Source organism: Lycorma delicatula, chromosome 1 (genome assembly GCF_047948215.1).
Source record: "Lycorma delicatula isolate Av1 chromosome 1, ASM4794821v1, whole genome shotgun sequence".
NCBI classification, from domain to species: domain Eukaryota; kingdom Metazoa; phylum Arthropoda; class Insecta; order Hemiptera; family Fulgoridae; genus Lycorma; species Lycorma delicatula.
Window position 1 is genome coordinate 133,983,166 of NC_134455.1, and position 25,269 is coordinate 134,008,434.

The 25,269-nt window shown below is 32.0% G+C and overlaps 1 protein-coding gene across 7 annotated transcripts in view; it reads left to right on the top strand.

The window, feature by feature from the left end:
- The window catches only part of LOC142322441 (17-beta-hydroxysteroid dehydrogenase 13-like), a 164,718-nt gene that overhangs the window by 101,985 nt on the left and 37,464 nt on the right, over window positions 1-25,269 (top strand). For all 7 annotated transcript variants that reach the window (XR_012755866.1, XR_012755877.1, XR_012755876.1 and 4 more), the window contains exons 4-5: window positions 5,793-5,943; window positions 14,394-14,551. Coding sequence is in view for 1 of the 7 variants with exons in the window: in XM_075361538.1 (XP_075217653.1) it covers window positions 5,793-5,943; window positions 14,394-14,551 (309 nt within the window). In the remaining 6 variants the exon portion in view is untranslated. The remainder of the gene's footprint in view (window positions 1-5,792; window positions 5,944-14,393; window positions 14,552-25,269) is intronic.

Sequence of the window (25,269 nt, forward strand, 5' to 3'; positions counted from 1 at the left end):
AACTACTAAAAATACATATGACATCCATAAATTAAAATTGATTTCGTCTAGACAGTAATTCGCTGCCACGCCTAGGTCGCTGAATGTCAACAAGTACATGTCCACCATATTAAAGCGCTTGGAGCCTTAATTGCTCTAGGTTAGCTTTCCACAGCAGTACGGTAGGAGTCTTGTTCCTTAGGTAAACTACTGATGTCGGTTTAACAAAGCAACCGCATCAAGGAACTCTCACACGGTCTGACAATGCGACTCTCGCCACATTTACTAGCCGCTTGTGAATGGTGAATTTTCCCCATGACCTCTAAGTTCCAGGGTGGCCCGGTCTCTGGCCCTCCCAAGAGCTGGGCAGTCAAACATCAGGTGTTCATTTGATTAGATCTCCCCGCAGACGCACAGCTCATCAGCTGCCAGACGGAACCGAAACAGACATTGGTTTAAATTAACATGGTTGGTGAGCACCCGGGCACCCGTTGCCCTTAAAAACGAGCTCTAGACATACCATCCCCTCAGATCGTATATAAACTTATACTAGGATCTTCCCTTAATAGTGGTGTCCCATTCCAGCTGCCATGCTTCCACCGCGATTACATTACACATAGGACCTTCAAACGTTTCCTCAAAGAACGTTTTGATATGATAAAAGTATACGCCAAATTTCAACAAAATTGATCAGATAGTTCATACACAATAATTTTATAATTCAGATTAAAATAAAATTTTTCCAAATTGTATAGAGCCTGAAATAAAGTTTCTAGATACATCAAAATTTAATCACATATAAAAGAGCACTCATACATTCAATTGTACTTTGAGAAATTTAAATCAGTTAATTAGGAGATCCTAGGGAATTTTTCAGACATACTTGTAATTTGTTTTTCTTTAAAAAAAAATTTAATATCTTTACGAATTTTTATCTAAATTAATTTTAAAAAGCACAGTTTATAAGTACAGTGAGATGACTAACAAAGAGAATATTTGAACATTTCAAAAACAACATAAAGATAAGTAACAACTGGTTTAAATATATCAGGAAAGATGTGGAAGAGATTAAAATGATAAAGCCTCCAATAAAAGACAGAAATAAACTTAAAAATTATGTTAAATGTTTTAAGGGTTTCCATAAGAGAGAGAAAAAGAAAACATTTAGAGTGTGGACTGAGGAACAATAGGATTTTCACAGTAAAAGAATGAAAGTATAGTGGTGGAGGAGAAAAGAAATGATACCATGAAAATAAATTTTTTGTGATCCATTGTGGCTAAAATCGAGAAGAAGAAAAACGCTGAAATAGTTATTTCTGATGCATGTCTTACACACACAAACACACACAACTTAATTCAAAATAATAATAATTTTAATTCGCGCAGGTGTGGCGGTACTAGCGGTGATGGTCAGCACTAACTAAACTAATTTAATTTTACAAACCTACGTAGAACAAATTTCGCTTGTACGGTCGGCAGGCTGGTGTAGCCGCGAGGCTTAACGCATCAGATACCGAGTCGACCGTGCGATCGAGTTTGAGACACAGCCGGTTCGAGTTACTTTTTTATACATTAAATTTCATTCATTTGTTTTATTCTACCGCTCACCTATGACGTCACAACATAGTAGACGACTACAACAACAATTTTTGGGGTGGAGATACGATTTTGCAAAATTTTTTTTCCAGATATTGTTATTTTTTAATTGTTAACAAATATGCCTAAGAAAAATATGACTAATTACTCGAAATCTAGAGATACTAAGGAGTCACCTTGGGTCTACAGCCTCACCCGATTGACCTTTTAAGTTGAAAATTTAATGGCATCAGTGCCTTATATATAGAAGTAATCTGACAATGTTTGGTAAAAACTGGTCCTGTAGTTCTGGAGATATAAGGAGATTTAAAGGGCAACACTGAACACACATGTACATATGAGCATTAACATCTGAAAATTTCCATCTGGTTTTTTGCATTTCTTAGTTGCCAAATTGTCAAGATCTGGTGAAAACCGCATATCACCAAATTGCACCGATTACAATACTTTCCCTTCTAAAGCTACAGCTTTGCTAAAATGCTATCTAAACAGGATAGTAAAAATGTGTAATTTTTATGTAATATTTAGATAGTTGAATTACGTATTGCATATTACTATACCTAACTAAAAGCAATGGAAAACTACAGCTGCTTTTTTCCAAGAAAATATAACTCTGCAATTTCACATAACAAAGCTGGAGGCACCTTCCTTGGTAAAATATTCCGAGAGTAAACTAGTCCCCCTTCAGATCTCTGGGTGGAGACTACTAAGGAAGCGGTCAACAGAAAATTAAAAACTAACATTCTACGAGTAAGAGCGTGAAATGTTAGAAGATTAAAAAAGGTTGGTAGGTTAGAAAATTTAAAGAGGGAAATGGATAGGTTAAATGTAGATGTAGTAGGAATTAGCGAGGTTTGGTGGGAAGAGGAAAATGACTTTTGGTCAGGTGATTTTAAAATAATTAGCTCAGCTTCAAATAATGGGCAGGCAGGCATTAGAATCAAAAACTAAGCCGGCAACAATTATTAACGTCTATATGCCTACAAATGCCTATGATGATGAGGTAGAGTATGTAAACAAAGAAATTGATGAAGTAATTAAACACATAAAAGGGAATGAAAATTTAATAATAGTCAGAGACCTGATCTGATGCAAACATCAGAAAAGGTAAGGAAGGTAATATTGTGGGTGAATACGAGCTGAGCAAAAGAAATAAAGAAGGGACCAACTTGTAGAGTTTTGCATGAAGTATAATTTAGTAACTGTCAACACCCAGTTTAAAAATCATAATATAAGAATATACACATGGAAGAAATCAGGTGATACTGCAAGATATCAGATAGATTATATCATGGTTAAGCAAAGATTTAGAAATCAACTTCTCAACTGCAAAACTTACTCTTGAGCAGATATTGAAAGCAACCATAATTTAGTGATAATGAAATGTAGATTGGGATTTAAAAGCCTGAAGGAAAGGAACTAGATGAATCAGTGGGGGGAATTTAGAGAAGCTTGAGGAAAAGGAGGTAAAGATGATTTTTGAGAATGGAAATCGCAATAGGTCTGAACAAAAAGATAAGGAAGAAAATATAGAAGAAGAATGAGAGAATGTTAAAAAGGAGATTCTTAAATCAGCAGAAGCAAACTAAGGTGTAACAAAGAGAACTGGTAGATACCTTGGATATTGGTGGATATATTGCAGCTGATGGATGAACATAAAAAATATAAGAATGCTAGTGATGAAGAAAGTAAAAGGAACTATTGACAATTAAGAAATACTATAAACAGGAAGTGCAAATTAGTGAAAGAAGAGTGAATTAAAAAAAAAACGTTTTCAGAAGTGGAAAGAGAAATAATCATTGGTAAAATAGACAGGTAATATAGAGAAAATTAATTAGAAACTTGTGTTATAGAGGAACAAGAAGAAGTCAAAGAGAATGAAAAGGGAGCAGCAATACTGAGATTTGAATTTAAGAGAGCATTAAAAGATTTGAATGACAGAGTCTCCTGGAATAGAGAGAATACCTACAGAATTACTGTGCATTGCAGGTGAAGAAGCAATAGATAGATTAAACAAACTGGTGTGTAATATTTAGAAAAAAGGGGAAGTTCTGTCAGGCTTCAAAAACAGTGTTATAGTCATGATACCAAAGAAAGCAGGAGCAGACAATTGTGAAGAATACAGAACAATTAGCCTAACTACTCATGCATCAAAAATCTTTAGTAAAATTCTGTACAGAAGTATTGAGAGGAGAATGGAAGAAGTATTAGTCGAAGACCAATTTGGTTTCAGAAAAATATAGGGACAAGGGAAGCAATTTTAGCACTCAGATTAATAGTAGAAGGAAGATTAAAGAAAAACAAACTTGACATTTATAGACCTAGAAAAGTCATTTGATAACATAGACTGGAATAAAATGTTTAACATTTAAAAAAAATTAGGGTTCAACTATAGAGGTAGAAGAACGATTGCTAACATTTACAGAAACTAAACATCAACAGTAATAATTGAAGAACATAACAAAGAAGCTGTAATAAGCAAGGGAGTCCGACAAGGATGTTCTCTATTCCCGTTTCTTTTTAATCTTTACATAGAACTAGCAGTTAATGATGTTAAAAACAATTTAGATCTGAAATAACAGTACAAAATAAAAAGATAAAGATGCTACGATTTGCTGATGACATAGTAATTCCAGCTGAGAGTAAAAAAGAATTAGAAGAAATAATGAATGGCATGGATGAAGTCCTACACAAGAACTACCGCATGGAAATAAATATGAACAAAACGAAAATAATGAAAGGTAGTAGAAATAATGTTGATTGACCACTGAATATAAAAATAAGAAAAGAAAATATTTAGGAGGTTCAAGAATTTTGTTATTTGGGAAGTAGAATTACTAAAGGTAAAGCAGCAAAGGCAAAGCAGGAGTGATATAAAATGCCAAATAGCACAGGCAAAATGAGCCTTCAGTCAGAAATATAATTTATTTACATAAAAATTAATTTAAACATCAAGAAAACATTTTTTAAAGTATATGTTTGGAGCATAGCTTTGTATGGAAGTGAAACTAAGGTGATCGCAGTACCCGGGAAGAAAAGATTAGACGTTTTTGAAATGCAGTGCTATAGGAGAATATTAAAAATCAGGTGGGTGAATAAAATGACAAATGAAGAGGTGGCAAATTGATGAAGAATGAAGAATTTGAAAAAATATAGTTAAAATAAGAGACAGACTTATAGGCTCCATATTAAGGCATCCTGGAATAGTTGCTTTGATATTGTAGGGACAGGTAGATGGGAAAAATTGTGTAGGCAGGCAATGTTTGGAATATGTAAAACAAATTGCTAGGGATGTAGGATATAGGGGGTGCACTGAAATGAAACAACTGGCACTAGATAGGGAATCTTGGAGAGCTGCATAAAACCAATCAAATTACTGAAAATGAAAAATATACTTTTTTCAGAGTCCTAGTATTTTTTTTTTTTTTTTTTTTTGTCTTCAGTCATTTGACTGGTTTGATGCAGCTCTCCAAGATTCCCTATCTAGTGCTAGTCGTTTCATTTCAGTATACCCTCTACATCCTACATCCCCAACAATTTGTTTTACATACTCCAAACGTGGCCTGCCTACACAATTTTTCCCTTCTACCTGTCCTTCCAATATTAAAGCGACTATTCCAGGATGCCTTAGTATGTGGCCTAGAAGTCTGTCTCTTCTTTTAACTATATTTTTCCAAATGCTTCTTTCTTCGTCTATTTGCCGCAATACCTCTTCATTTGTCACTTTATCCACCCATCTGATTTTTAACATTCTCCTATAGCACCACATTTCAAAAGCTTCTAATCTTTTCTTCTCAGATACTCCGATTGTCCAAGTTTCACTTCCATATAAAGCGACACTCCAAACATACACTTTCAAAAATCTTTTCCTGACATTTAAATTAATTTTTGATGTAAACAAATTATATTTCTTACTGAAGGCTCGTTTAGCTTGTGCTATTCGGCATTTTATATCGCTCCTGCTTCGTCCATCTTTAGTAATTTTACTTCCCAAATAACAAAATTCTTCTACCTCCATAATCTTTTCTCCTCCTATTTTCACATTCAGTGGTCCATCTTTGTTATTTCTACTACATTTCATTACTTTTGTTTTGTTCTTGTTTATTTTCATGCGATCGTTTTTGCGTAGGAGAGTCCTAGTATTAGCTTTAAAAAAGATTTTTTTCTTTAAAAATTTTGTTTCTTGATTTTATTTTAATTTATTATTTTTTTTACAGTATAGAATGGGCAAAATGGTTATTCACTGCAACTCTATTACTGGCAGAACTATTAATTTTAGGCTTCAGACTTTTTATAACAGCTGTAGAATCGTTATATTGTACATTTTTACCTCCTGTGGAAAAATCTCTTGATGGTGAAATTATTTTGGTCAGTACATATAAATATATTTTATTTTAATATGTTCATGTGATAATTGTGTGTTTATATATCAAATAATCTTCTTATTTTATGTGATATATTTCTTAAACTCTTAAAATATTCCTTCTATAATTCGATAGAATTTAAATGAAGTAAATACTTGAAAATTTGCAGTACTGAGATCCTTCATGGTTGAGTGGTATGAAAAGGTGGCTAAAATGTAACGCATAGTAGATTATAACTCAAAAATGAAAAAGGATAATCAAATGAAACAAACACGGCTAAAAGTACATTTTATTTTCTACAAAAGTTTACATTCATTTTTATACATAGTAATCACTTATAGCTACACATTTCTTTGAATGGTGAAATTAATATTCTTAATATCCCTCTATAATCGGGGAAAGAAATGAAAATCACAGAGCTCCAAATCTAAAATTAAATCTAAATCTAAATCTAAAATTTATGATCTAAATCTAAAAATTAGATCAATTAATGATCTGAGTGCATAGTGCAACTGAATTTATGTGTAGGAGAGTTTATGTTTGAAACCTTTGGTGTTAGAGGAAGGTGCAAGGATCATACTTTCAAAAATCGGTTAATTTGATAGTTGAGAGATGTAACTTATAGGTGGTTGTGGTTGGATAAGATCATACAAAGGTTGCATAAATACACAGACAGAAATGTCTACTGAGGCATTATTTGCATTGGTAGCATCCTGCAGATGCCAGACTGATGATGGTGTTGTGTTATCAAGTTTAGAGAATCTAAAAACTGACCTCTCTGGTATACCCCATCAGGGCTAGGAACAGAAGGGGTGATTTGGCGACCAGAATCATCCCAAGGTGGGTATGATTCCCCTGTGAGATTCAGAAAGTATCATACAAATTTTACAGTCGAACTGCCTTTCAAGTAGTCAATCATGTATATATCTTGGAAATCCCAGAACAATATAAAGAGAAATTTTTTCTTCTAGAATGTAATGATGCACTTGCAATTTTCATCCCATCATAATATTGAAAAGAAAATCATCTCTCTCTCTCTCTCTCTCTCTCTCTCTCTCTCTCTCTCTCTCTCTCTCTCTCTCTCTCTCTCTCTCTCTCTTTTGAATAATCAAATAGCATCAATGACATATTCAGAAGCAGTGGCAGCTGACATATAGGCACTGTGGAACTGCAGCATCCCCTATTTCCACTTGATATTATCAATAACATTTAATACAATGAGTCCTTTTCTCTTTATACTTGCACAATGTATAATCCTTTACCTTGATGCCAGTAGCCATCGCCCAGTTTATGAAAAAGATACAATAGTCTTTATATGCAACTGTGCACTTCACAGTACCAGCCATGTGGTGTTTGGCTGTTGTGCACATGCGCACACACGTGGCTGTGAGGAGAGAGAGCCCTATCGCCCCTACAGTGCTGACCCTGCCGTGCTGGTGGAAGATAGTTTTATTTTTATTCTGCATGTGTATGGAACGTTCCTTGTTTGTTCCCTTTTCTAGTTTAGTCAGTGGAAGAAACATGAAAGTGGTTTAGTTGGCCTTCAGTAGTGATCAGTAATGGTGGAAAGCAAGGGGCTTTGATTGCCAAATCTATCCAAAAACACACTGAAAGGGCAAAAGAGAAGATAATTAGTAAATACTAATTATGTATTTGTTTCTGTGTACATAGAAATTTAAATTAAGCACCATTGGACTATATTTTTAAGCGAACATTTTATTAAGTTATCTAATTATACTAAAAAATATTATTTGTATTGAAATTTTATTATTCATTTGGTTAAACCAAATACAGTTTTTAAATATTGTCACCTCTCCTAAATAAAATTTCCCAAATATGTACAATACCAAAGTGACATAATAATGTAATTGAAACATCTAATTACTACAAAAATGTGTTTTTTGAATCCAGAAAAGATAAAAAAGAATAAAATTTTTTACTCTCATACTTCTATAGATGTGTAAATAAGACCAAACATGATCACATAGTAGTAACTTAATTATTTAAGAGCCATTAAGTTGTGTGAAAAAATTTACCTACTCTTTGAGTAATATGTTTAGATATGAGATCCATAATTTCCATGCTCCCCCATCCAATTATGTTCATCTATTGAAATTATTGTACAATTTTAATCTAAATCAGTCCACCTTGTCTGAAGATATCAGGCAAAAAACAGGTCTATATACATACATACATACACCCGGAAGTCCTGGGTTTGAATCCCGGTCAGGCATGGCATTTTTCACACACGCTACAAAAAACACTCATCTCATCCTCTGCAGAAGGAATTACTAGACTGTAGACCTATAGGTTAAACAAACAAACAAACAAAAAAGTCTACATACATAAAAATATACATCCTTTCAAAATTCTTCAGTGTTAGAATTGGTTTTTTTAACTGTAATGAAACAGTTTAGTAGTTCTTTCCGTAGTGATCAGAGATGGCAGAAAGCAAGGGCTCTTGGATTGTCAAATCTGTCCAGAAACACACTGGAAGGGTGAAAGAGAAAGAAATTAGTAAAAATTAATTATGTATTTGATCCTGTGTACATAGAAATTTAAATTAAGCATCGTTGGACTATAATGGTTTTAAGCAGACATTTTATTAAGCTATAATCTAATAATGTTAAAAAATATTATCTGTATTAACATTTTATTTATTCGGTTAAACCAAATACGGTTTTTAAACACAATGTGCTTAAAAATCTTGAGTGTACTACCAACCAATGTGTGTACTATATCCTTGAATGTGATAAAGTGTAGAATTAGATTATTATACGATTTCCAGCTATTCTATTTGATTAATTTTTTGGGGTTATTTTTATTTTACAGAAAACTTTAGCCATGGCCTTGAAAAGGCCAAGGATAAAATTTTCTGGAGCAGCACCCTGACTAATTTTATCTACAAGCCGCCACTGCATAAAATTATACTGAACATCATTAAATTGTCAAATTACAATACATATAGCAATTAAAGATTGCAACATGATACATAATTATTACATCTGTGTTTAAAAAATTAAAACGAAATTCATCTACCAGAATAGAAAAAGAGAGAGTATGAGTGTGTGAGGAGATAAATATATCTAGAAGAATATAATCAACATTAAAGTCAAATTACATACATAATTTATATTGTAATAATAATTACAGATTACATCATGTATAATTACCAACAAATAATACTTGTAAAATCAATGCAAATAATGATGATGATAATTATGCTAATAATTAAATCAGCATTAAATCATGCATAACAATTACCAGCATAATTCAAAGTATAATGAGACTTCTTTTTACAAACTCTATATCTGTTCTAAATGACTTTATAAATTCTAACCTCATCTAGCAGTAGACTCATTATTGTAAATCACCTAATTTCAAAGTCAAGAGTTCTTAGGTTCAAATCCTAACAAAGGTAGCTGTTTTTATTATTTGAACATTGAACTTGGATACCAATATTCTTTGGTGGTTGCATTTCAATTAACCACACATCTCAGGAATGGTCATCCTGAGTTTGTTCAAGACTGCACATTTACCATTACAGTTACATTATACTGATAAGTCGCTAAAGGCTTTAATTGTTGATGTAACTAAATAAAACTATTATTAAATAAAACATGCTTACATCTATAGTTGTTTTTTTTTGTAAATATATACTCATTTTTAAACTGGGCAATGCAAAAATTGTTGACAAGTGATGTGCTAATTCAACCTGTATAAAAACTTCTGAAGGGATTATGGGAGGGATAGTTGATTTTTATCTGAAGAAGAGTCAACTTCTTTTTTCTGGATTGTTTTTTGTCTTACAATACAGTCTTATAAGATTATAATTTCTTACCATGTACTCTTTAACTTTATCCTTAACATTTTTTGTCAGTCACCTATATTTTACTTTTATCTATAATCACCCAAGATTCTGTTCTATAAGTTATAATAAGGATATAATACATATTTCTCTAACCAGTTTTTCAGCTACTGCCAGGTCAAGGTGTGTGTGTGTGTGTGTGTGTGTGTGTGTGTGTGTGTGTGTCTGTGTGTGTGTTGTGTGTGCACACATGCATATACAATTACTGCAACCTGCTTGCGAGGCCTGACATAGCTGCAGATGTAGTGCAATGTAAGTGTAAATGTACCGGTTAACATTTAGTCTGAAGCAAACTCAGGTTGTCCAACCCTGACACATGTGGTTAATTCAAACCCAACCACCCAAGAACACCTGTATGACAATATTGCCTATTTACAATTTATTTGTATTTCCTCATTCCATATTCAATTTCTAACTCTTTTAAAAATCTTCCTGACATTTGTTTTCTACCATTAAATTTCACATCATCAGATTTCACAATTAAAATACTTAAAACTTTTAATAGTTTCTAACACTTCTAATAATATCTATAGGCTAGTTTATACACTTTGATCATTCCTTGTGTTATCAATATTTCACTTTTTTCTATTATTTTTATTATTACTATAAAGATTACAAGAAAAACTATGAAAATTATTAAGTAACTCAACTAATACTTCAAGCAATGAAGATCTTTGAAAGAATACTGTAAATGATAAGAAAAGAAGTGAAATACCAATTGGAGGCATAGTATTGTTCTGGAGGTAAAGGTCTCCAGTTGATTTAATCTTTGCCATTAATCCTTTGAGACATTTTATTCTTTGAGACCAGATTATATCCTTTATAGCTAGTAAAAAATCTAATGATGGCTTCCATAAGGAAAATATGGACATCATTAACAAGAAAAAGAATGATCTCAAAATTAAATATAAATAAAGAAATAAAAAAATGATTGTTAAAGCATAAGTATCTTAATAGGATAGATTGAAGTCATTGTACTGGAAATAGATCTAACACAAAGTAATATAACCTACCTTTGTTAATAATCACTATTATAGATGAAATTTAAAGGAAAGTAGAAAAAGTAGAAAGCGAAGAAAGAGCATGATTATTTTCATAACATGAAATTGTTATTTTGATGATATTGTTGTTCCGATGCCATTGTTATTTTGGGGAAAAGTAGGATTTAGCACAAAGTCACCTTATGAATTCTAACTAAAATAAAGATATAAAATGTAATGCTGAAAAATTCTACTATGTTGTTCATTAAAGTGTACTGAACTAAATTATGTTACAATAACATTTAGCGCTATTTGTTTTTCTGTGAAATTATGAATAATTTAATTGTTGTATAATTTAATATATGTAATAAAAAAATATAAGTTAAATTTAACAATAGATTTTATTGGATTATTTGAAAATTGAAATAAATATATAATATTCATATAACATATATAATATATCAATATAACATTTAATTAAATGTTATACCAGATTTTTAGATAATATTCCAATATTTTATTCACATAATTGGTGACCTTTTGATGGAATGATAGTGTTTCTTATCAAATAGGTCCTGGGTTCAGATCAAAAGTATTTTTCACATACTAAAGAAACTCAGCTTTCAACAGCAATTAGTGGCAGTAATTAGTTATGATATAACAAACATTCAAGCTATCTGAAACACTTCCAGTTTGATACAAATTGTGAACTGGATCAATGTCCATAAATGCAACTTTTATGAACTGATTCAGTTTAGAAAACTGTTGGTAGATTTTCTTTCAAAAAAAATAAATAAATAAATAAAAAATAAAACAATTCCATTGGTGAAAGGTCAATGAATTGGTGGCCAGTCAATGCTGCGTCAACGCCTGATCTGATGCTACCAGGTATGTAAATATGAAACCAGAATTTTTGTATAGAAAAATACACGTTTATTGTATGAAAATGATAAAAAAATATTTTATTCAAAATACTGTCTATCACTATTTACATTTTTTCCATCTCTCTGACAATTTATGAATGCCACGCCAAAAAAACTGTTGCACTTTTGAGACAAACCAGTAATCGAGCCATTTTTGTATATTTTCATAAGAAGTGAAGCACTGCTCAGCAAATGCGTGTCCCATCGATGCAAATAAATAATAGTCAGATGGAACCAAGTCTGGTGAGTAAGCCGCATTCAAAAGTATTTCCCGACTGAACACCTCAGTCATTTTCTTGATCTGTTTTGCTGTGTGTGATGGTGCATTATCATGAAGCAAATGCTTTTTTGATATTCTGGTCGTTTTTCACGCAATGCATTATTCAAATCAATCATTTGTTGTTGGTAGCATTCAGTATTAACGGTTTTGCCAAGTTATAGCAGCTCATAATAGATTACACCCTTCTGATCCCGCCAAACACAGAGTATTGTCTTCTTTCCTGGCGATTTGGCCTTGAAATCAATGTCAATGTTTTGTCTGGAGTTACCCATGATCTTTTCTGCTTAGAATTCTTGAAATATATCCACTTTTCATCACCTGTCACAATTCAATGGAGAAATGACTTTCTTTTGTATCTGGCGAGCAACATTTCATAAGTGGTTTTTCGGTTTTCTTGCTGCCTTTCATTCAGTTCATGTGGAACCCATTTTCCCACTTTCTGGATCTTTCCCATGGCTTTCAAACATATGGCCATATGTTTGAAAGGCTTCTCATATTACACTTAATTGATCTGAGAGTTGTGGTTGCGTTTGAGCAACATCTTCATCCAACAATGCTTGCAATTCACTGTCTTCAAACGTTTTTGATGGTCTTCTACATTCTTTGTTTCTCCCATCAAAATCACTACTTTTGAATTTTTTTTTAAACCACTCAAAGAACTGTGATTTACCAAGAGCATGCTCACCATAAGCTTTGACAAGCATTCAACGCAATTCTGCAGCAATTTTCTTTAAATGGTAACAGCAAATCAATGCTGTCCACAAATCGTAGTTTGTATAAAAATCAACATGTTCAACGCTAATTAAAACTATGCTGTTACATGAAACTTGTATTGTTGCAAGTTGAAAGTCTTTGTCAGCTGTCAAAGAAAGAAAATGTTGCCAATGATGCAGTTTGACAATAACTACATTGACAGCTAGGGCCATCTATGGGCAAATTCTGGTTTCATATTTACACCCCTGGTATGGGAATATGTTGTCAAGGTAGTTCAGAATAAAATGATGAGGTTCTCCATCTTGCTGGAATTACAGCTCAGTGAAATTAGCCCTGGTTCTGAGTTTTGATACAATCAAATAGTAAAACATGTTCAGGTAATTGTCACAAATTAACAGTTCCTTCAAAGAAAACTGGTTCTAGAACACCTTCACCAATGAGTGAACCCTAATCATGATACTTAGGTGATTTAAATGATATCCAGTTTTTAAATAGGGATTTTCATCTATCCAATAAACATAGTTATTCCTGTTCATATGCGAGATAATTTAAAATAGGATTTATGTGACCAAATGATCTTATCAAGTAGTTAGAGATTTGATTATGCATGATTACAAAGAAATAATATGTAATTTTTTGGTCTACAACGTCCTGCAGAAGATTATGTAACAATGTTAGGTGTCATGACTTCAAATTAAGTTTATGAATTAGACGTCGGAATGAAATTCTAGGTAAAGATAGTTCTTGAGCCACAAGACATGTAGAATACTTTGAACAGTTAAAAAATTTCATTATAATTCTAATCTCATTTTCTTCTTTGTACATGTCCTAAGATGTCTAAATTTTGGTACATTAGACATTAAATTTGTGGCTTCAGATTTTTTTCTGATGCAAATAATTGTCAGGCATGTTGATGGGAGAAATGTTTTTACCCATGCTGTGCACATCCGTTTTGCATTTTCAATTTTCTTACATTTTGTTTAAAATTCACTCTTTTTTTTTACTTAAGTTCCACGCTATCATTCATAATATCTATAAAGAAAAAATGATTACTGTATACAATGATTCTTAAATTGTGCACCGCAGCGCTCTGGGGAGCCACATCCCTTTCATAGGGGCACTGTGAAATATTGTAAAAGCTTCATAATTAATAGAACCAAGACATTTATAATTATTAATTTAATATTAATAAAGTAAAAAGATAACGAAGATACACGAGTTTTATTTATTTTTATCTCTTACTTATGAGTAGTCATACTTACTTAGGATAGGGCACCATGGAAAAATTATAATTCAAAAAGAGCGCTGCAACTCGGAAAGGATACCACAACTTTAGGGGGAACCACTGACTGTATATATTTATTTTTCATCCACTTTATACAAATAAATTAGGACAACCATAAGATAAGTTTACAATAAGAAATTAACTGCATAGCCTTTTTTACAGAAAAAAATAATATAACCAATGTTAAAATCGTTAATAAAAAATAAAGTGAAATAAGTTTTGAGAGGATTACTATTACTTTGCTCAAGTCTGTTACAAAATTGTTGCTTTATATCTAGTTGATGGGAGTATATTTTTTATAAATAATATATACAGAAATGATAATTACAAAAAATTACCAGCATCATGCAAAGTAATAGTTAAATAAATTAGAATATATTAAAGTATATTATTATTTTGTGCAGATCACTGGAACAGGTCATGGAATTGGTAGAGAGCTTGCCCTTCAATTGGCTCCTCAAGGGTGTGTCCTTGTATGTTGGGATATTGATGAATCTGGTAATCAGGAGACAATCAAACTACTTGCTGATAGAGGATATAAGAAACATATTCATGCTTACAAGTCAGTATTTCTTTTTTAATCATGTACTAAGTTTGTTTTTTTTTTATTTTTAATTACATATCAGTTGAATTAATGTTGATTATTATTTAGTATTATGGTTTTTTTTATAGAGAATGACTTATTAAAAATGATTATATTTTAAAATTGGTTTTATTTTACATTTTATCTCAAAACTTCCATTTTGTTGACTTGATTAATATATCATTAATTAGTAAAATAGCTTCTAAACAAAGTAATTACCAATTATATATAAAATAATACGTCATCATAAGAGTCATTTTTCACCATTTTCACCTAGGATTTAACAAATTAACTTATAGATTTTCCCAACTGCATCACACTGTTCTAATTCTTGGAGTAAACAGTAATTATTTGAAGCAGTAATTTGTTGATAAAAAAACAGGTGAAGGTCAGATACTTGTATTCATTCGGTACTGATATAATTTTAACACAGCTAATTGCAAAACATATTTTCTCATTATAATGAGGTTTTTTAATATACCGATAAACTAAATCTATTATATTTTAAAATATTATATTATTTTACTCCAATTTAACATTTGAATTTCCTATTTTAAATTTATTAATGTAGATGTAAATTTTTTATGATATCTGTAAAGAATATTTATTTAAAATTTAAATAAATAAATATTCTATATACATTCTATTTAAATTTTAAATATGTCACCAGGAGACTGTAAGATCTTTAAAAAAACATTAAATAGATAACTTAATTAGTTTTCCCTTAAACTTTAAAAGTAATGTAATGGTATTTTCCAATTCATTAACATTTTTTCAATGTGGCAACTAACTTTAATTTTTTAAATAGCAACCGCTACTTTTTTTGCCAGTTTTTAATAGAAAATATCATTTTAAATGTTCTATTTTGGGTATTTTTTCCTAAATATAACTGTTTAGATGATGACACCTGTCTCCATTTTGAGCAATACACATATAGAATTATGTCTGCAACATTATAAATTTATTTTTTTGCAATTAGGCCAACTACGGACCTTACAAATATCATTTCTTCTCGTTTCTTCTTCTTTTCTCCCTGTATTCTTTCATTCTTTCCTCGTGTTTCATCTTCCTCTCTTGCAACCATTTCACTTTGGTGTGATTCTTTTTCTTCCTCATGGTTTAAAGTTCAACTTTATGTACTTTTTGTCTAAATAGCTTTCTATATTTCCCTAAAGAAAAGCATCTACAGCCCGCCACGAGAATGTTACATGGTTTATCTTTCATTACTCATAATTTTGTTAAATGTTTGTGCCACTTGTAACTAAATACTGTTCATGAATTTAACGTACTAACAACAAGAAAAATGTTTACAATGAAACGCTTCAAAATCGTAAATATTTTTAACGGTTTAAATAAAACCGTTTTTAACAGTTTCTTGAGTTGTGAATTTTTAACACAGCTCTAACCCAGTTTTTTTACCTTTTTTATCCCCAAAGATCAATAAATTTCTTAAAGCTATATTATAGGTTTAAATATATTAATAAATTTAAAAAATAATAATATATGGAAACAAAGCTGATACAATTTTTCCAGAGCATTTATGCAACACAATCCTTTCGTTTAACCAAAACAATAATTGACCATTACAAAAAAAAACATAAGCAATATCCTGCAAATAGCCTCATGCCCCTTCTATTTACTGTATAGGTTGTACATGTTGGTTTTCAAAATAAAAATATCAATACATACAGGAAACAATGTTTCACCATGCTTCTTTTTTAGAAAAATTTCCAGTTCTTGGATCCGTAGGTTCTATAATTATTTCTTAATTTGTAGGTATCCATGGTTGTTCTTTCATTCCCGGATTTTAATGAATATTTGTTGATTTAGTCTCTGTTCATTCACTGTGTGCACATGGCCCAGGAATCTCACTCTCAATCTCTACACAGTGTATTAAAGATCACACATGCATAGCCTGATTTCTTCTCTTCCCAAAATTCTTTCATTCTATCCCTTCTCTCCCTTCTCTCCCTTTCTTTCAATAACTGGTGACCTCACTCGGATCCTTACCTGGTTTTAAGAGCACTCTCACCAAGAGATTAGATATGGAAGATTTTTTGTGCGAACCTTCAGTGTTAGAGAAACATGTTAGACAAACTAAGGGGCACTGGGTTGGTCTAGTGGTGAATTCATCATCGCAAATCAGCTGATTTTGAAAACGAGAGTTCTAAGGTTCAAATCCCAATAAAGGCAATTACTTTTATACTAGTTTTGGTTACTAGATAGTGGTTACCAGTATTGTTTGGTTGTTGGATTTCAACCACACATGTCAGGAATGGTCGACCTGAGGCTGTACAAGACTACACTTCATTTACATTTATACATATCATCCTCACTCATCCTAATACCTTACCGAAAATACCTGTACCTGTAATACCTTACCTGTACCTGCAGCTAAACCTGTACACCTATAAACCTATTACAGGTACTTACCTGTACCTGTAATACCTTATGGTGGTTTCGAAGGCTAAAACAAAAAAAAAGAAAGCTAGCTTTAGAAGAGGGAAAAGCTTACAAGATAAAGGTGTACTGTAACACACCAGTGGAAATACAAATACTGAAAAATGGAGACTTGTAACGCACAAAAATTATGTGCATTAAAAAATACTGCAACCAGTCTGTAAAACCAGATAAATTTTGAATAAATAACTCTTTGATTTCTATGTGAATCATATTTAATGGACAGTGACATTTTTTTTAATGCCCTTTAAAATAATGTTTCACAATCCTACTCTTACCGTTCAAACATTTTGACAACTCCCTCACTCATGTGTACTAGGGTAGTGGAGGTCTCATACTGAAACGTAGATAGTTTCCAGTTAGAACTTGGTAAATTTAATTTTTCTATGTTTATTACTGAAAAGTTATTTAAGGATTTCCCATACTTTATTAATATTTTATATAATGTTTTTTGAATTCTGTGATACTATAGCAATATTAATTCTTTAGAGTTAGTTTGGACTGTATTGGTATTCGGATGAACTGATGAAACCATGTTCTTCTAGGATAACTGAATTTAATTTTGTCACATTAGTCACACTTAAAATACTATAGAAAACAAGTCACATTAGACTAAGAGAATGCATGACCTCGCCGGATGATATTCTTCACTTGAATGAATCCTAGTCACATTAGACCAAGAAATACATGATCGCACAAGACGAGATTCGAATGAAAATATGAAACTGACTTGTAGGCCAGTGTTAGTAGATACTGGAGCACCCACCGGGTTGGTCTAGTGGTGAACACGTCTTCCCAAATCAGCTGATTTGGAAGTCGAGAGTTCCAGCGTTCAAGTCCTAGTAAAGCCAGCTATTTATACACGGACTTGAGTACTAGATCGTGGATACCGGTGTTCTTTGGTGGTTGGTTTCAATTAACCACACATCTCAGGTATGGTCGAACTGAGAATGTACAAGACTACACTTCATTTGCACTCATACATATAATCCTCATTCATCCTCTGAAGTATTATCTAAATAGTAGTTACCAGAGGCTAAACAGGAAAAAGAAAGAAAGAAAGAAAGTAGATACTGGAGCACAGCATTAGCTGGCTCAAACTAGGAACGGAACAAGCAGAATGATATTTCTTTAACATTTTTACTTTCCCGTCTTAGATAGCACTATTGCAGATCTATAGCTCTAGAAGGGAAAGTATTGTGATCGACCCAATTTGGCACATGAGGTTTTCACTGGATTTTGATGTTTTGACACTTAAGAAATCCAAAAAACTAGATGGAAATTTCCAGATATTAATGTTTGTATGTATGTGTGTGTGTGTTCGGTGTTGACTTCTAAATCACCTTATATCTCCAGAACTACAGGACCTATTTTGACCAAACTTGGTCAAATTAGTTCTATATATGGGGCTTTGATGCCACTAAATTTTCAACTTAAAAGATCAAGGGGCTGCAGAGCAATGCCGCCATCAGTATCTTAGTACTAAAGTAATTTTTCTTTTGTTAACAGTTAAGAAATAACAGTATTTGAAAAAACATTTTTATAAAAATCGCCTCCCACCACATAAAATGCTCTAAATTAGTGGCGAAATGCATATACTATATCAATAATATTCCTTGACATCACAAGGAGCGCTAGTATCACAGTCTGCCATTTTAGAATTTCCCTTTTACCCTGTGGGTAATTCCCTTTCCCTCATCCTCTAGGACTAGGAAATTTGAAATTCCACAGGGTTGCCAACAAAATTATTTTTTACACTTTACAACAACCCGTCCCGCGGCTAAAACCATGTTCGAGGAAAATCCTACAATTGTGTTGTTAGCTTCTTTTTATTACTATGAAATGCCATTAATCTTACTTAAATTATCTCACTAATAAATGTAAAGTTCAATAAATAAACAACTTTTTTTTCAAGGCTATTATAAAGGTAACTTTATTGATAGTAAAAAAATCAAAATTATTTAAAATTAACAATATGCAGTGTAATTCATACTCTTACTGACTTTATACATTTACCATTACTTGTGTTGCAACAAACACATCTTTAGGAGCAATTCAGTACAAGTTTCTTAAAATTTCTAAATAGAGAATAAATTACTTTTTTTTTATAATAACACTGAACCATTTCCAGTCACTTTTCTTAATATTGTGATTAAAGAAGCCTAGACTATGAACCAATTTATAAATCTGAATTTACAAGAGTGTAAATTTTTAAAAATGGATATTTATATGCACTGTAATTTTATGAAACTCTGAACGTCTGTCCTAATAAGAAAAAAGCAATCTAAAATAACAATATACGCCACATAAAATTTATTCATTGTGTAATTATTGTTCTCAACAATAGATTAATTTCTTACATGTTGAATGGCCTGAACAAACAAAAACAATGTATATTTTTTAACTACACATAATTACTAGTAAAAAGTATCAAACTTTAATTGCAGTTATTTGCTGCATTAAAAAAAATTTCACCTTGGCATAACAGTCAAGCTCATAACCTGTGAAATAATTAACTTAAAACTACCGGAATTGAATTACTCTGTTTATACAACATTACTGCTTGAAATAAAACATTTATTATATGAAGTAACCAAATTTTTCATGTGCAAAAATAATAATTATAATAATAAAGAGTTATTTTTATAACATACAGTGACATGTTGCAAGAAGAATAACCATAATCGGTGGGGACGCAAAGTGAGGAAGGATAAATTAATGTCTTACAAATCAAAATATACAAAATAAAAAATTTACAGAATATCTTTATCTACAACACCTTCAAAAAAAAAAAGTAACGAGTGTTTCAAAAGAACACAACCCCTTTGTTTGACGACATGAATTTATTACATAAATATTAATATTAATAAAAAACTTATACAACAATATTAAAATTCAGTAGCAGCTCACAAATAGGCACTGTGGAACTGCAGCACCCCCTATTTCCACTTGATATTATCGATAACATTTAATATAACAGGTCCTTTTTTTTTTAATTCTTTCTTTATACTTGTACAATATATAATACTTAAGCTTAATGTCAGTAGCCATCACCCAGTTTATGAAAAAGATACAGAAATCTTTGTATGTAACTGTGCACTTCACAGTTCCAGTGGCGAGGTGTTTGGCTGTTGTATACATGCGCACATAGGAAGCTGCACATTAGGTTGCAAGGGAGAGAGAACACTGTTGCTCCAGCAGTGCTGACCCCAGCGTGCTGGTGGAAAGTAGTTTTTTTTATTCCGTGTGTGTTTAAAAACCAGGTGTAAACTATGTACCATATTCTTGAATGTGATAAAGTGTAAAATTAGATTATTGTACTGCTTCCAACTATTCTATTTGATCCATTTTTTTCAGTTCTTTTATTTTACAAAAAACTTTAACCATGGCCTTGAAAAGGCCCAGAAAAAAATTTTCAGGAGCAGCACCCCCACTAATTATTGCTACGAGCTGCCACTGTTCACATTACCTTAAATAACTTAGCAATAGAAGTTCAAAATTATTTCCTGTGATCTTGATGCAGATTTGTACAAGTTTCATAACATTTACAGCCACTTTTCGTAATGTTTGAAATCTTACTTTCAGTGATAGCCTTCAATTCGTCAAGTATATCAGCATTATTTTTAAAAACTACACTTTTTAAATGACCCCGAAGGAAAATGTATGCTGCTGTAAGACCTGAGTATCTTGGGGGTCACAACCCTTTTGATATCAAACAATGGCCAAAACATTTCTGTAACATATCCAGCGTTTCATTACCAGTATTACACGTTCCATTATCCTACTAGAACCGACATTCTCGTTCGTGTAAATCTAACATGTTAATAAACTGTTCAATTAAGTTTCGATAAACCACAGCGTCTACGGATTTGTCAAAAAATAAATGCCCTATTACACGACGCCGGGAGATCGCATACCAAACACCAATTTTACATGAGTGTAATCGTCGTTAATGAAATGCGTAAGGATTTTCAGCGCTCCATATTCAGCAGTTTTGGTTGCTAATGTAGCCACCCGAGTGAAACCATGCCTAGTCGCTGAAATCAAGACGATCAAAAATTTCAATACTCGTCATCAACAGAACAACAAAACCGACGACAATATAGTAAACGTTTTCCGTGGTCTACTTCTTTCTGTTTCTAAATGACACCGGTGCGATAAGCATGCGATCGTAATTATTTAGTAGCGCTATAAGCTGTTGTTAGTGAAAGCCCAACCCGTAAAGATAACTTTCTGAACGATTTTCGGAGCGAGCGAGTCAAACGGTCTTCCACATCCTCCAGAACGTTTACTGTTAACAGTGACGATCGATCTGTGCTTTTTCGATCATGTACACACCCAGTATCACGTAATTGATTAATCAAACGCGATATTTTCCACATTAGGAATTGGGAAATTTTATCCGAATCTACTCTTCCATTCATTTGTAAGATTTATACGCGCAATAAATCCCAATAATAAACCCATATTCGTTCTTGAAAAACGACATAGGTAACACAATAGAGAGGAATTTATACTGATATAGCACTAGTGCATAAAAAGGACATTTGAACTATTTCAAGCTACAAGTGTAGCTTGAAATACAGTGTTGCCAACTGACATGTAGAGAGAAATACAATTTACCTGTGAATGCGTCTACCTTCTCAATCTTAGGGTTGCATCCTTTTTGAAACGCTCGTTATTAAAATTAGATTACAGATATTTATTACATTATACAGAGTAGCATAAGCAGTGGCAGTTCGTAGTAAAAATTAGTGGGGGTGATACTCCAGAAAACTTTTTTTCTAGGCCTTTTCAAGGCCATAGTTACAGTTTTTTGTAAATAAAAGAACCGAAAAAATTAATCAATTATAATAGCTGGAAGCAGGATAAAATCTAATTCTACATCATTACGTTCAAAAATATGGTACACGGTTTTTAGCACATAGTACTTAAAAACCGTATTCGGTTTAACCGAATAAATAATAAAAATTCAATACAGATAATATTTTTCAGTTTTTTTTTGTCGTCAGTCATTTGATTGGTTTGATGCAGCTCTCCACGATTCCCTATCTAGTTCTAGTCGTTTCATTTCCCTACATCCTACATCCCTAACAATTTGTTTTGCATATTCCAAACGTTGCCTGCCTGCACAATTTTTTCCTTCTACCTGTCCCTCCAATATTAAAGCGACTATTCCAGGATGCCTTAATATGTGGCCTATAAGTCTGTCTCTTCTTTTAACTATATTTTTTCCAAATGCTTCTTTCTTCATCAATTTGACGCAACACCTCTTCATTTGTCACTTTATTCACCCATCTGATTTTTAATATTCTCCTATAGCACCACATTTCAAAAGCTTCTAATCTTTTCTTCTCAGATACTCCGATCGTCCAAGTTTCACTTCCAAACAAATACTTTCAAAAATCTTTTCCTGACATTTAAATTAATTTTTGATGTAAACAAATTATATTTCTGACTGAAGGCTCATTTCGCCTGTGCTATTCGCCATTTTATATCGCTCCTGCTTCGTCCATGTTTAGTAATTCTACTTCCCAAATAACAAAATTCTTCTACCTTCATAATCTTTTCTCCTCCTATTTTCACATTCAGTGGTCCATCTTTGTTATTTCTACTACATTTAATTTTTTTAGTATAATTGGATAACTTAATAAAACGTCCGCTTAAAAACTATAGTCCAACAGTGCTTAATTTAAATTTCTATGTACACAGAAACAAATACATAATTAGTTTTTACTAATTACCTTCTCTTTCACCCTTCCAGCGTGTTTTTGGACAGATTTGGCAATCAAAGTGCCCTTGCTTTCCGCCATCTCTGATCACTGCTGAAAAAAACAATTAAACCGCTTTCACATTCCTTCCACCGAATAAAGTAGAAAAGAGAAAACAAGGAACATTCCATACAAACGGAATGAAATAAAAAATATAAAAAATAAATAATCAAATAAAAAAAAATACGTTCCACTAGCACCCCAGGATCGGTACTGCGGAAGCGGCAGTGCTCTCTCTTCCTTGCAGCCTCGCGTGCAGTTATGTGCGCATGCGCACAACAGCCAAACACCACGCCGCTGGAACTGTGAATCGCACAGTTCGATACAAAGATTTTTGTACCTTTTTAATAAACTGGGAGGGGATGGCTAATAAAATTAAGTTTAAGGATTTTATATTGTACAAGTATAAAGAAAGAATTAAAGAAAAAAGGACTCATTATATTAAATTTTATCGATAATATCAAGTGGAAATAGGGGGTGCTGCAGTTCCACAGTGACGATACGCGAGCCGCCACTGATACAGCACCAGTGCTTACGGTATACAGCCATAAAAAAAAAAAAAAAAAAAAAAAAAAAACTATATTCCTTATTAATATCATTTTTGTAATTCCTATATCTACACTACCAGAGCTGTTTTTTTTTTTTGTTGTTTTTTTGCTTAAAAACGTTTGGTTTTTATTAGTTTGTTTTTGATTTTTGCTTTATTTAATTTATTTTTTTTCTAAATTTTACTATTTAAATAAAATTCTTTCATTTCTGGTTTATTTCATTACAATCATTAATACTATTCTAATTTTAATATAAGAATTTTTAATATGTCTGTAAATTATCTCCAACTCTGATACTGGAGTAAATAAATTATTTATTAAGATATAAAAATAGGTTATTTGTATTTAGAAACATTAAAACTAGTTTTTTTTACCATTAAAATTGATAAGCATAAGCTTTGTTTCCTAACATACGATACATGATTTTAATCTGTTTTTTGAAGGTGAAAACAAATATAAACTCAGAATCTTTCTATTAACCACCATTTTAAAATTTTAATTAAAGGATTTTTTTCATTTTTCAACGTATTGTTAGCATTTTAAGCTCCTATATTGTATTTTATTAGTTCATTTTTAACTTTTTTAACATAATTTGTAACAAATAAATAAACAATACTGGACAAAGAATTAAATCATATCATAATAACATATTATGACATATGTACCTATGGTTTGCTGTGAACCAATGCGTCATGTAACCGATTCTTACATTTATTTAAAAAGTGTGTCTGGAATTTCTAAAAAATCTAAACATACTGTAAAATATCCTTCTTTGCAATCTGCCATCGGGGCTGTACCTCACAGTGAAATTATTCCAGTTCCTGAGCCACCTGTGAATGTATGTTTCGAAAGCAGCGATGAAGAATCAGGCAGTACTGCGAAGACAACAATGATTTTGATTTTGAGTTATCTTCCGATAAGCCACACCTTATATCACAAGCTGAATTAAATGACTTGGTTAGGGATTTAAATTTATCAAAAAATCAAGCTGAACTGTTAATCAAGACTGCAAAGTTAGAATTTACTTCAAAAAATACAAAAATTTTGGACTTCCCGACAAAAAGAATTTTCTCAGTACTTTATTGATGTAATTAATTTGGTTTATTGCACAAATATTGAAATATTGCTTATGTTGCACTTAGGACAAATTCATAAACCTGATGACTGGTGTCTTTTCACAGATTCGTCCAAGTATAGTTTAAAAGTGGTTCTACTACACAACGGTAACGAATATCCTTTGATACCAATCGCTTATGGTATTAATTTGAAAGAGACATATTATGTAATGAAAGGCGTTCTTGAAAATATAAATTACAAAAAACATAGCTGGAACATATATGGTGATTTGAAAATTATAACTACTTTGTTACGCATGCATTAGGCTATACTACATACGTGTGTTTTCTTTGCGAATGGGACAGCCGAGCAAGGCCTAAACATTATATAACCAAAGAGTGGAAGAAACGAGACAACTTAACTCCAAATGGGAAAAATATGATTCGTGAGACCTTAGTTAAATCCAAAAAAATATTTTTACCCTCTCTCCATATCAAGCTAGGACTGATGAAGACTTTTGTAAAAGCAATGAAGAAGGACAGTCCCGGAACTTTATACATCAGGCAGAAATTTCCGAATGTAAGTGAAGGAAAAATTAAAGAAGGAATATTAGTTGGTCCTCAAGTAAGAAAGTTGATCAAAGATGATGTATTTAACTCGATGTTAAATAATGTAGAAAGTGCAGCTTGGGCTTTATTTAAAGACGTTTGCAAAACTTTTCTCAGCAAAAAGAAATCCGAGAATTACCTCGATATTGTTAATCAATCTCTTACTTCATACAGAGCTATAGAATATAATATCTCTTTGAAAACACATTTCCTCCACTCACAATTGGATTTTTCCCGGACAACCTCGGAGACAG